Genomic DNA, 13872 nt, shown 5'->3' with positions numbered 1-13872 from the left:
TGCCAGTTGGAAAGTAACGCCTTACAGTTACTCTTTTTAGTAACGGATAACGGCGTTCTAACTTTTCTTTTTTTCCTAACTGTAATGTAGTTACATTTCTTCAATAATGAATTGAACAGTTACTTTTCAATTACAGTGTTCGAATATTATTCATGGAGTCTATTGTTACATTTAAGACCATCTTAAATATAGGTTCGAGATGTCATAAACCAATCAATAATGCCACATATATTTTCAAAACAATTTTAAGTTTGTCATGTTAAAATTTTTAAACGCAAGATTAAAAGTACAGAAAGTATGAAAAATTTTGCTGTATTCAAATTTTTCATTAATACAATTTTAACGAAAAACCTTGGACAAAAGTATATTTTTCTTTAACCTAAATTTTATTTTAATACCAAAAAGAAACAAATTGTTATCCAAGTAACGACAACGAGAGATAACAAATTGCTTTTAAAAAGTAACTTTTCCAACTCTAATTTTTACATAGTTACCTCATTTTTTAATTACCTTTTGTTAATTATAATTTATTTTCGTAAATTAAATTTAGTAAATAAAATTGAAAAGTTATATTTAATTTTCGCCTTGTAAAACATTATTCTAATGCTACTTTACTATCTTAAATTATTACAGATTTCTAAACCGCTAATTTTATTTTGATGGAATTATTCTGGAGAAAATGTTCTTGGTGTTCACACCACAAGGATGAAAGTTTAATGCATAAGAATACAAATTACCAACTTGAAACCGCGTTATCACAAGAAAGTATAATACCTGATCACACGCTTCCGTCATTAAGAGGTAAATGAAATTTCCGTGTTTGCGCTTTGTTGAAGCCACCGATATTCGAATGCACTGAGGAAACCGTGTTAGTAGGCCGATCTTCGCGAGTAATTACACAACGAGCGAACATTTACATTTGAAATACATGGAAATGCAACTTTCGTTGAAGATAACAAAATACAATGTCAGGCATAAAATTGCTAAAGAAACGCGCGTGTCGACAAAACGAAACAAAGCGATTTTTTTGTTAAGGCAAGATTTTATCATCCTTAACATTTTTTTCCAACGATATAACATTTTTGAAACATGCCTCTTGATTCAAAAACCACTAATAATTTCTGAAATGGTAATACAGAAGAAAGTAATTATAGTTTTATTATATTTACAAATTCTTATATAATTTATATTTTATACTTATTAGATATGAGAAATTAAAAAAAAATCACAAAATTCTGGACGTTTATACAAATTTCAATGATTAATCTATTACTGAAAAAAACCACACACATTTTATATTTGTTACTATACCTAATGTTAAAGAAACGTTAAGCAGGAACATAAATGATTAAACTATCCTTACATTTTCTGTGGGTGTATTTCTCATAATATTTTCTTATAAAAACTAAATTTTTTTATATATCTCTTTGATATCTAATTAAACGTGTTATTGTAATCAGCTTATCAAATTCAATCTGAGTTGAGTCTGCCGAAGAAAGTGACTTGACTTCTAAGGAGGGGAGAAAGTGACCTAGAGAGGTCTGGGCTACGACATCGTCCTCGAATCTTTTCTTCTCAGTCTTCCGTATGATTGGGTGTGGAATACTGGGTGTGTGATACCAAGTGAAAATATTTCATGAGAAATTAATTATTCCGTACTAATCACGCGAGTGAAGGCATTTACCTTTTCATGTAAATTGTGTGATTATTTTCTTGTAATTCGTAAAGAAATTTTTTCTCTTTATTTAAAATATTTTACTGTCTTTGTACACAATTAACAAATTTTGTACACATTTTTTTAAAAATTGAACAAACAGTGTATTTCTAATATGCATTAATAATATAAACTTTTTAATAAAAAAGTAAAAAATTTAATTGAATTTTAATCTAAAGGTTAATTTGAATTCAATCTTGAAATGTAAGTTGACATCAGAATGATTATTCCTAATTTACTGTGTCAAATATTTATTATTTTATTTTAATCTTCCAATATTTAATTGCATGTTGATTTTGGAATATTCTAGCTTACAGAACTTCTATAAATATTTAATTGAAGCTTTCAATTTTAATTGAAGATATATTGGATGTTGTAATACGTTGCACTACGACGGTAAGCATAAAAAATTTTTAATGTATCTACATTTTGAATTATTTCAAGGCTAAACGTTACATTATTTTTCTAAATAAGACTGCTAAAAGAGAATTATCAATATACTTAATTTGCTGTTTCCATTCATTCCGACTAACTGCCCTAATTTCATTTGTTACACAATACTATTACATAACAGAATAAATACGTACAAAAAATATACATAATAATTTTTCTCAAAAAGCATATTATAGGAATATCATAAAATATTTACATTTACACAATAGAAATATACATATCAAAATTTCATTTTAATCTCAAGAAAACGATGTCGGACTATAATAAGTATTATATTTACGTGTAGATTTATTTAAAATATATAAATTTAATGAAATATAATATTATGTTTGTGTAACACAGTATACATTCATAAAAAATAATTTTAATTTTAAGATTATTATTAAAACTGTTATTTCTGTTTCTTGTAAATATTTAAAACTATTTTAATTTTAAATTATTTAAATTTAAAATACTAAAATGTTTAAAACTGAAATTTTAACGGCTTTTAATGTTTTAAATTTAAATAACTGTTTAAAACTAAAACATGTTTAGGAATTTAAAAGACAGAAATAAAAATAAAACATTTTAATATCTTCAAATTAAACACTTGTTTTTTATTTCAATAGAATTAATTAGAATTGAATTCAAATGCAACAAAGAAAAAATAATAAATTTCGTGAAAAGATTATTGCCATATAAGTTGAAATAGAAAAATTTGTTATTACAATGCAATATTTCTTATCTTAAAACATTTTGTTTATTTATATAATATCGCGATAATAGATTAATACCCATATTTTTTAAAAAACAAATATACTCATATTTTTAAATTCATCATACTCTCATACGGGTTACATTCTCCTGTATTTAAATTTTTTTGGGAAATTACGTCGTTGCGTCAGATATATAAGTGTATAATGAAATTTTCCAACATACTCGCTTGCATCCGGGTGTTTGCTATTTCAACATACCAACGTAGACTTTCCTGGAGAAAGTCAGAGATACCTTGAACACATTGATTGAGGCGAAAAACGGAGCATCTTTATTTCGTTTACTTTACATTTCGCGGAAGGTTGAACGCGCTGGCCTTTCAGTTCCTGTAGCCTCAGAGATCTCATCTACACTATATTTCTTCTTCGGTCTCGAAACCATGACGACGAGAAAGATAGCCGTGCAATTATATTCTTCAGTTACGCTTGTCACGATGATAGCAATTGTTAGTACGGCATCCGGTACGTATTATAATTTATACATACAATATTTTAAGAATTAAAATAGCACACAAATAAAATATATTTATTTTTATATTTATTTTTATTTACTATAATTTAAAAAAACATTAATAAGATTGATAAAAATATTTGTGTGTGCTTATTATGCTTTTAAAAATTTACTTTCTCTTTTAATGCCATCTCTATATTTATTATAATGCTATTACATTGCAATATTATTATATTACATTCTTGTCATTAAATTATTTAAAAGGGTGTAACATATAAATTTTTAATTCGGTTGTGTGTGATTAGATCTTTTAATACATTATCTTATTAGATGTGCCATCATCACCATCCCAAACAAATTTAATAGCTGTTACGACAAATCATGGTCCGTGGGCAGAAGTTCTCGAAAATTGGATTACTTTTCAATCCAACAATTCTCGTGCCTCACGAGTGATGAAGATTGATGATAAGTTTGTGACAGTGTCGACCAAAATCCAGAATACATCAAATAAAAGAGAAGTTTCTGAAACCGATCTTTACCTACTTGGTACGATTCATAATAAGTTTAAAAAAAATTAATAATTATCACACAATATAATTTATAAATAATTACCACAATAATAGTAAAAAAGAAATTATTTTATTATTAAAAGAATGAGATTCAAGAATTTCTTAAATGGAAATTTACAGGTGCCATTGAGAAACTAGTATACAGAATGGACCATCTAGAAAAACGAGTAAGAAGAGCAGAAGAATTATTATATTACGTTATTGCTGGAAACAATAAAATGAAAGGTAAAATTGCTTTGATATTGATTAAAAAATTGATATTAATTTCATTATGAGGTAATAAGTGATCACAATCAAAGTATTTTATTTTCTCATATTATGACATTTAAAAGAAACTAATTAAATATTAAAGAAGAAAGAAAAATTTGTTATTTACGAGATCAATGTATTTAATCTATATTGTTATTAATTATTGCTATCGCTTTTACAGAACCTTGTCCTGCCAATTACACGAGAATGGGCCAAAACTGCTATCATTTCAGTAATCGTGATTTCAACTGGAAATCATCAGCAAGCCTTTGTCGTGGTATGGGTGGACACTTGGTCGAATTCGACACAATCGAAGAGAGCCAAGACGTAATCGCGGGTTTAATGTCGGACGCCAAGTTGAAGGGCAAAAATTTCTGGACAGGTGGCTTAAATCCAGGAGTGCTATGGCTTTGGGCCAGCAGTGGTAGACCAGTTCACCAAGATACTAAGCAACCCGTCATTGGTGACGGCAAGTTCGTATCGCTCTTGAATAGAATATTTTTGAATAGATAGAATAGAACATTAAGGAGGCATTCTACAGTACGAAAAAGTGGCCTAGTTTTAGAAATTTCTTTTTAAATGAAACTACTACACATATTTTTTTATGCTTTTATATATACAGTGCCGGCCAAAAGTTTGGAAACGTTTACAATTTTCTCGCATCTCACGAAAAGTTACATATCTCGGTGAAAATAAATCATAGAGAAGTTTTCAACCACGCTTTTTAAAGAGCAAAGGGCTTAAATAGGGTTTAAATCTGTATTTGAATTTTATTTCTAAATACAATTGAAAATTGATATTTTATGCAATATTTTTGTTTTATTTCAAAGGGCTGCAGTTTAATGAAACTGCAATCATCGGACAAAATTTAATATAAAAATATTTTTTTAATTAGACTTTCTGAGCTTTAAAATGCTTTTGGAAAAAATTGATACGATAATTTTTAGCAACAATATTAAACTTTTTGTGTAAAAATTAATTTTTTATAAAATATTTTATAACTTTGAAACTAAAAGATTTTCAGAAAAAACTTTCTCAGCTAATTTGAAAAATGTGTTTGTTTTAAAATTTACTTAACATAAAAACTAATAAACATTTAGCCAAAATTTAGAAATATACATATACTAAACATGCTACAAATAGATGTATAAAAGCCCAGAAAAATATGCGTAGTATTTCTTTTTTAAATATTCTCAAAAATACGTAAACTTTTTCGCGCCCTCGAGTAGAATAGTCTCTTAATAACGTACATATAAAATACATGTACCCTATGTTGCAAAGCGCTTATAAAAATGTAACTTATTACGCTTTGTTATACTAAATCAATGTCTGTATTGTAAATATTTTAAATTGCAGATGTCTGAAATTAACTTTCAACGCATCGTCGAAAATTTACTCATACAGAGGTGAAGATTGTGGCTCGAGACAAAAATATATTTGCGAATTGGTCAATGACGAATCGGCAAACATGATCGAAAGAACAGCACGGTTATTAATTCACAAGAATAATTAGATGCCCTTTAATAGCAGATAAAAATAGGATATGGTATAAAAACAAACATAAAAAATTATGTTTATCTAATTTATAAATATATATTTTCAATATAATTTATATTATAAAAGTTGTTTATATTAAAATTATATAATTGGGTTTTTAATTACAAATGCAATATATTTTCACAAAGAAACACAACCAAATGTCCTGCTCCAATTTTAACGATCTTTAGGTATTTTAAAATGTAAAATAAAATAAAAGATACATATTTTTTTAAAGTGCTGTTTCGCACGTTAAGAGGTAAAACATCTTTTTAAAAAAAATCGGTTTTTTTTTTTCTTTAGAGATAAATGTCATCAAAACTGTAAGTGAATAAAAAAATAAAAATAATAACAAAAGTATGGCTCTAATAAATAAATCAAAGATATAATGTAATATATTGAAAAATGTTTAAAATGAAAGTTGAATGGTTTCAAGAACATTTTATAATAATTAAAAAACTTTTTTAAATTTTAACAATAATGAAATTTAGAAAAAAAAGTTATTTTATTACTGTATTATACTTTTTAAATGACTCAAATTTCATTTAGAATATTTGTTATTGCTTATATTTCGATATACACTTCAATATATGTAGTTTTGACAATATACGTTTTGTAAGAAAAAAAACAATTCTTTTTTTTAAAGTGTTTCTTAATTCTCTTTGACATGCATAACACTCAGCACTTACAAAAAAATACATGTTTCTTATTTTTATCTTTAATTTAACACATCTAAAACTTATTTAAATCAGACATTTGGTTGTATATTTCCTTATCAGATTTTTCTTAATATTAACTACAGGTAGATAACGTTTGTACCAATATTATGTATATTTAAGTAAATTATTATAACTAAATTGTACCATTTATAAATATTTTATTATCGTAAGCAGACTGTTAATGCAATATGTGATTTAATCACAGACTGAAGTTATAATTTTTAAGTTCGACCTATATTTATATGCAGTAAAAAACATTTTGTACTTATTAAAACTGGTCTTGTTAAAATTTTTGTGTTGTACTTTTAACATATTTGAGTGTTAATTTAACATAACATGATTGTATTATTTAAATATTTTGTGTCAAATTCAACATTTCTTAATACTAAAAGTATACAATTTATAAATAAATAATTAAATAGCACAAAAATAAAACTTTTGAAATGTTTTGAATCAAGATAAAATTGTTTTACTTTTTATGATTGTATTCTTTCTTCTTCAAACTTGAAATATTTATATAGGAATAAAATTAAATAGAAACTAACTCGACAAAAACATGGAACTAATGACAGAGTCATTAAAAAAGTAAAAGTTCACAAAAGAATTTTTACTCAAATTTTAACTCAAATCTTTTTCTAGTCAGTTTTTCCATTCAAATTCTTAAATTCGACAAACTAATAATTTTTAAAGAAACATTTTTCCTAACGAATGATTCTCATTAGCTTGTATATTCCATGTGCCATTACTAGGCTACGCTTGCCTTCGTTCACCAAGGACAAAACGAGATCGGAGTCTGCTACTAGACCACCATTTTCAACAATTGAACTTTTCGCAATCATTATGTCATCCGGTTTTACACCACGACAGCAATCATCAATCACAGCAACCCGATAACCCAACCGCAAGCTATCCAAACACGTTTTCTTTACGCACACGTCATAGGCGATACCGCAGATATACAAGTGTGTGGCGCCAAGGGCCGACAAAATTTTTTCGATCTCTGTGGGACCATTCATATCTTTTTCGAATGCTGAATACGACTCTTTGTCTGGATGTTGACCCTTACGTACCTAAGCAGAAAAGTAAAGAATATTCTGATCAAATAGGTGAAAAATTTCTTTATATCAGATGTACAAATCGATTTATATGTAAATTAATCTCAGTTACTCAACGGTTTTAAAAAATTAGAAAATCTTTAGTCAAATTATGATCCATCTCTGCGTTACTTTGGACATAAAATTAATCAATTACCCGTTCGGAAGAAGCCACTATTAACAAATCTTTGTGCAATTCAGCGCCCCAAGTGTTCATAACGCAATGCCTTGGCCACAGTACTTGCGTTACATAAGGTTCCGAGAAAATGACGGCATCAAAAGGCTTCGCCGTTTCCTTAGTGATCTGTTTCAAATTATAGAATTACAGCCTTAGCCAAAAGCATCTGTATTTTTTTATCTACACTCTTTTCTTTTGTCTGTCTTCTTATCACAATTCTTTTATCTGTATTGCTTCCTATTGGTTACCGGCATTATACATCCATTTAAAAGATTTCTTGAAATACAGGATAATTTAATTATAATTTCTGTTCGTGTCCCTCCAATTAAAAACATTTTCAAAATATAGATGCTTAATATTTTTGGTTCAAGACTATATTTTAAATTTATTTCAAATTATAAAATAGATCTACTTCAAATAGAATTTATTGTTTAAATTCATTAAAAAAAATACCAAGAATTCAAACGTGCTAACCAAACAATACGAAAATCCAAAAGTTACTAAAAAAACTGAAAAAAAAGTTTCAAGAACTTTTTTTTAGAACATCTCTATTTATATTATTTGTATTATGTATACAAAGTAGCTAAAATTCATTGTATAAGACCAAGATTTAATGTACGAAAGAGTGACAATGTAATCTTTTAAAAAAAAAATAAGACTAGAACGCTCATTTATCTTTTTTATCAAAATTATTTTATTAAACTGTTTTATTATCAGGCAGGAACATCGTCTAGACTCTAGATACCTTGGATTTAGGATGAAGATCGCGCATCGCCAAATTGTCAAAGAAGCTGATGTGATTCTCGGGATGCCAATCCTGAGTATATATCACTTTGTCCCAGCGACCGTCCTTCAAGAGCCGATTTATCGGTTTCACAACTTCCAATCCCTCCTGCCCATAGCCGCATTTTCTAAGTGCCAACGTGCCATCGATGAAATCATTTTGCACATCGACGACTATCAGAACATTGACAGGATTTAAAGTCGTATGTATCCATGCGCAGCATCTGCAGCAGGAATTTATTTACTAGAGGAATTTAGTGTGAAAAGCAATGCTGAGTTTTATTTCCAATCAATTTAACCTATTATTCGCGCGAGTAAAGTATTCTTTTTATTTGTAAAATTCAACAAATAATTTAGAAAATTTTTTAAAGTAATAGAAGAGGCAAAAATAAATCGATTTACACGCGTTTGCATTTTTTTCTTATTGGAATTCGTAAAGAATACGGTGTTGGATATGTATCTTTCTGATGCCATTTATACCTGTAGCAAACTAAATACCTTCTAAAATTATGTTTAGACTTTCTGGCAAAATTAAATGCCATTTTTAATAGCTAATATATGCCAACATTATATAACTTCAAAAAACCGGGATATTAATTAATATTAAATTAATTTTTTAACTTCTAAAAAAAGTTAACTTATTTATTTGTATATCTAATAGAAAGTGACCTTGGTCAATCTCATGTATTATAGCTGCATGATGCTTTCAACCTAAAACGAAGGTTTTTTATTAACAAAGAATTTAAATCAAATGTAAATAATCACTTGTGTTGTTTTTCATATATTAATTAGTAATTATAGATATGAAGAAATTTACAGTTATTTTTATTTAAATCTAGTGTAACAAGTTAAAAAATTGATTTTTTCTTCCTACATAAATTAAAAGTACAACATTTCAAAAATATGTTTCTAAAATCTTAGTTGAATTCATAAAAATAACGAAGTTGCAGTCCATTTTAATAAGACGTGTCAGAGTTCGAAAAGATAAGTGATTGGTGTCAAGCAATCACTAGTAAAAGAAATCACTTTGATCTACTGCTGTTTTTAAAACTCGTTAGTACCTTCTAAGGACAACTTTCTATTTACATTGTGTACAAGTGTTGTGCGTGTATGTTTGGCTCCAACATCTCCATTTCGATTCACAATTCACTATTGAAATTGAAATAGCCGTTTTACTGACTGCTGCAATATTTAATAAAGGCTATTATCCTATACAAAAAATTCATTATATAACTCGAAACGACTGTAGAGAGCGCGGAACATCGTAAGAGAGGATCAAAGAAGATCGTACGACAAAAAAAAATAAAAAAAACAATCCAACAGAATCTTTTCCATAAAAAGAAACGCATGTTGCATAATTCCGAAATATACATTTTGATTAAACGTGCAAATGCCGCGATGTCGGCATTCGTAGGTTTCCGTTGTTTATCATGAAGAATGTTGTATCTGAAGAGTTTCTATGTAGAGAAATCTATATGTATTTGTTTAATTATCATTCTCTTTCTCATATATATTATATACGATATACGTAATTGTTCGCATGTAATTTAAGATTAAAGAAAAAAAAGAAATATGCCTCTTTAAATCCAGAAAAAGTTTATTCAGGTGTCATTAATAGTTTTCTGTTTAAAAATTCATAAAAATTACTTATTTTTAAAATTCTTACACTAAACTATTCTCTTAAAAGATACATGAACTACTACCAGTTTTTCATTAATAAAATATTCATAAGAATGATATATAATAATAAAAATATTGCGTCAAAGAGAGTAAAATAAGTCTCGCATGAATAAATATCTACATTAAAAAAATAACATTCATGCAAAATGTAAGTTTGAACATTTTATAAAGGCAAATGTATCTGTATTAAGTGAATGTCGGTATAACTCCATTATTAATTGTCGCTGTAATTGTATCCCGCACAGCACGTAATATTGCAACAATATTGCGACAATATTACAATATCGCAGTAACATTAGAGCAATATTGTAATATTACAGCAATATTGTTGTTATATTGCAATATTACGTGCTGTACGAGATATTATTATTAGGATTGGAATGTTCTTTATTGTATTCATGATATTTTATCTTTCTTTTCTTCTCCGAATGAATCAGTTGGATCAATATTGAGGACATTTGAGATATAGTCAAAACATATTGCATCACTCGTATCTGAATTATTTCCCAGAATAGCGATATAATATCCAACTAAAGAATTAATATTTTGAGAAAAATTGAACAAGCAAAAATAAAAGAAATTAGGATCAAAAAATGTAATTATTTCTAAATCAGAAATTTGCAGCTGATAATTAATAATAAAACTAATTAAAGCTTAATTAAAACTAATCGATAAAGCTTAATACTAAACTAATTGTTTCTGACTAATTGCCACTGTTTTTCAATCTAAAAATTTACACAAAGATTAATTAATCTCTAATAAATTGTTTTCGGAACTTCAAATACACTTCTAAAAACGAAATGCTTTATTTCAACAGAAATCCCAGAAAAAAATGTTTCTATATAATTACATATAATTACATATAATTATATATAATCGTATATAATTATAATTATATATAATAATTTCATGAAACTTATATATAATTATATAAAAAAATTTTTTATCGGAATTTATTTTGAGAAAATGTGAATCTTGAAAGCACCATAAAGAATCATTTTTATCTATTTTCACGCTAGTAAACGTTCTTTTTTTCGCTTCTTCTTTCTTTTAACCATTTTAACTCTTTAATCGAATTCGATCAATTTCTGTCGAAGAGTTTGCGCGCGCATATCACCTGTGCAATTCCTGGCCAGTCAACGCGCCATCCGCGTTATTATCCAATCTCTCGAAGACCTCTCGTGCCCTCCACTCGTGCTCCTCGACCTCGTCCTCGCCGAACAGCTGAACGCAGACCGTTCGGAATTGCTTGTAGTCGAACGTCCCATTGCCTTCAATATTAAATCTCGACAGTATCGTCAACGACGAAGGATCATCGCTCGCGCGCCCGCACTCGTCCAACGGCTGCGCCATGTGCACCACGTTTCGTCTCGCGTCGTTTACGCCGGCATGACGAACGCACGACTGTCGCTCCGATTTTAGTAAACCGATTGTTATTTGTTCCGTCCGTCCTGGAGCGGAAGTATCCGAGTGACCAATCAGAAAATGATGTACACTTCAAAGCATTTGTAGCATTACATGGACCGGCGTCACTCAGGTAGTCAAGGAGACACGTAAATACAGAAGCCTAGGAAACCGATCGATACGACCGACACAGCACGCAATGGACTATAACGAGCAAAACAAATTTCTTTTGTAATATTTCTTACAAGCCTTATTTCCATGTTTAAGAACGCAATTTCATTATTTTACGTAGATAATTTTACATATTTTTACATATTTAATGTATTAACTCCTTATTGCGCTAACAGCGCTACTCCCTGATTTAATAATAAAATAGTTTTCTAAACTCAGCAAAATTTGCTATATATGTGTAAAATAAATAAAGTAAAATAAATAAAATAAATAATCATGCTATGTATTTCAAAGCATCATCTTCAGTGTTATTATAACTATAATACTAAGGTACTTGAGCCGAATAAGGCCCACTTTTAAATTTACCATTTAAAAATGCGTTTTATGTTTAAAATATATGCTTAAAAGGATTTGTCATAGGAAGTAGATAAAGAGGGACTAAGGAATTAATATCAGTAGCAATACGTTTATTCAGTGCAACAAAATTAAGCTTGGCGAACAAAGTGGAGAAATTAACCGTTTTTATAAAAATTTGTTGTAAATTAAATAAGTATACATTATTTTATGATTTATTACAACATATTATAATATTATTTAACATTCTAACTGTAGAAAAAAAAACAAATATATACATATATCGATTTTTTGGAATAATACTTTTTTATAAATAATGTATTATTAAATAAGGCCCACTTATACATTTATTGTTATAGCCATTGCCATTTGTTTATTATGTATGTGGCTTGCAACAGAGAATAATGACTTTCAATGACGCTAACTTTCCATAAGTTAAAATTGCATTAAAATAGCCAGAATTTCCTAAAGTTAAAGTATTAATTATAGACAAAATTAAAAATAATTCTGATGTTTTATAGTAAAATAGATCTTAAAGTATTTCGTATTTGTGATTAATAATTATTTTAACAGTGAGTTGTAAAATATGCTTAATTCTTTTGTTATTTTCAATTTATTTTTAATTCGGGCCTTACTAAAAGCACAAAAATTTAATAAAATCCAATGTCAGAGTTTAAAAAAATTTTTTTTTGTTTATTTAAAAATGTTTTATATAAATAAATTTTATTTTTGCAAGTGGTTGAAATAAACCTTTTGTACTCATTTAGTTCATTTCAATATCTTTGTAAATAAAATTTATAAAAAATAAAATAAGTTAGATGGGCCTTATTCGATTCGGGTACCTTATAAATAATAACTGAAGTCTAATAACACGGTACCGAGTTATACATTTATTTTTTTCCAAAGACGTGACCGGCATTGAAATATTTATTTAGAGTTTTCTCATTAACTTCGTTTACTCTCTTATTTCTTTTTTTTCTGAATACTTTATACTTTCACAAACACGCGAATACAAACTTTGATTACGTCCACCTGCGGTTTCTTTTCTGTGGTTTCTCGCGGTCTCAAAGTCTGAATAAGCGCAGGTAAGTATGTACAACCGAAAGGTGCCTTTAGTGTTCGTGAAAATATAAGAAATCGAAAAGTGAAAACAAGTCGGAGGTGAACGGAACTAATGTAGAGAAAGCTAATCGAATATTTCAATATATCTGCTACATCGTTTTTGTCTTTGAGAAACTATGATAACTGTACCCCATAAGGTCTATTTAAGCTTTGCAATCTTTTTCTAATTTTTTGCTGAGTCCAAATTAAAAACTGATGACCATGGCAGATTTAAAGTTAGATTTAAACGTTTTTAAACATTAATTTAAAATATAGGAACAAATTCAAATATTTATATAAATGCAGTGAAGATTTTTAGAAAAGATACCATTTAGGTCATATTAAGCACATATGTACTCAATATGACTTAATTGTGTTTTTTTTTTCACGAAAGGTATTTGAAAAATGGATAATAAATTAGTGATCCAATGTTACATTTAGTTTTAAAAATTCAGGAAAAACTGTTTTTTTTTTTATTTAATTTTTCTGCGGATTTTCTTGGTTGTTAAGCTATATTAGATAGTAGGCTATATAGGAAGCCGTACAGTTACCTTATACATATGTAATTACCTCTTCAAAGAAGAAGCAAATAAACGAAACTCTAAAGTTTGCAATCGCGTGTTCGTGAAGATGATTAAGTGTACAGATGCAATTTATAATTTGT

At 27.9% G+C, this 13872-nt stretch overlaps 2 protein-coding genes across 4 annotated transcripts; one reads left to right on the top strand and one right to left on the bottom strand.

Annotated features, from left to right (window-relative positions):
• Nucleotides 1–1209: 1209 nt before the first annotated feature.
• Nucleotides 1210–5773, top strand: LOC105198412 (C-type lectin domain family 12 member B). Of its 3 annotated transcripts, none has more exons than XM_039452441.1 (7): nucleotides 1210–1918; nucleotides 2025–2110; nucleotides 3129–3381; nucleotides 3701–3916; nucleotides 4060–4164; nucleotides 4370–4661; nucleotides 5545–5773. In XM_039452441.1, exons 3-7 carry the CDS (start codon nucleotides 3300–3302, stop codon nucleotides 5699–5701), a joined length of 852 nt encoding a protein of 283 aa, XP_039308375.1. In that variant the 5' UTR covers nucleotides 1210–1918; nucleotides 2025–2110; nucleotides 3129–3299; the 3' UTR covers nucleotides 5702–5773. The 3 variants fall into 3 exon arrangements, with proteins under 3 accessions (XP_039308375.1, XP_039308374.1, XP_025991775.2); XM_039452440.1 differs by having other exon boundaries at nucleotides 1212–1918; nucleotides 3222–3381; XM_026135990.2 differs by lacking the exons at nucleotides 1210–1918; nucleotides 2025–2110 and having other exon boundaries at nucleotides 2711–3381.
• On the bottom strand, nucleotides 5764–12368 carry LOC105198411 (nicotinamidase). The gene is made up of 4 exons (XM_011165111.3): nucleotides 11296–12368; nucleotides 8461–8722; nucleotides 7695–7841; nucleotides 5764–7513 (listed from the first exon to the last, which is right to left on the bottom strand). Exons 1-4 carry the CDS (start codon nucleotides 11529–11531, stop codon nucleotides 7145–7147), a joined length of 1014 nt encoding a protein of 337 aa, XP_011163413.1. The 5' UTR covers nucleotides 11532–12368; the 3' UTR covers nucleotides 5764–7144.
• Nucleotides 12369–13872: the final 1504 nt, after the last annotated feature.

The sequence above is a fragment of the Solenopsis invicta genome, chromosome 8 (genome assembly GCF_016802725.1).
Source record: "Solenopsis invicta isolate M01_SB chromosome 8, UNIL_Sinv_3.0, whole genome shotgun sequence".
NCBI classification, from domain to species: Eukaryota; Metazoa; Arthropoda; class Insecta; order Hymenoptera; family Formicidae; genus Solenopsis; species Solenopsis invicta.
Note: the sequence above shows the minus strand (reverse complement) of the source record. Positions and strands in the feature narration are given on the sequence as shown.

Bases quoted from the DNA above. Each gene is read 5' to 3' on its own strand.
- LOC105198412 (XM_039452441.1), top strand. From the start codon at position 3,300: ATGACGACGAGAAAGATAGCCGTGCAATTATATTCTTCAGTTACGCTT. The intron at 3,917-4,059 runs GTACGATTCATA...GGAAATTTACAG, and splicing joins AACCGATCTTTACCTACTTG to GTGCCATTGAGAAACTAGTA. The intron at 4,165-4,369 runs GTAAAATTGCTT...TCGCTTTTACAG, and splicing joins TGGAAACAATAAAATGAAAG to AACCTTGTCCTGCCAATTAC.
- LOC105198411 (XM_011165111.3), bottom strand. From the start codon at position 11,531: ATGGCGCAGCCGTTGGACGAGTGCGGGCGCGCGAGCGATGATCCTTCG. The intron at 8,723-11,295 runs GTGATATGCGCG...TTCCTGCTGCAG, and splicing joins ACTGGCCAGGAATTGCACAG to ATGCTGCGCATGGATACATA. The intron at 7,514-7,694 runs GTAATTGATTAA...TTTTCTGCTTAG, and splicing joins TAGTGGCTTCTTCCGAACGG to GTACGTAAGGGTCAACATCC.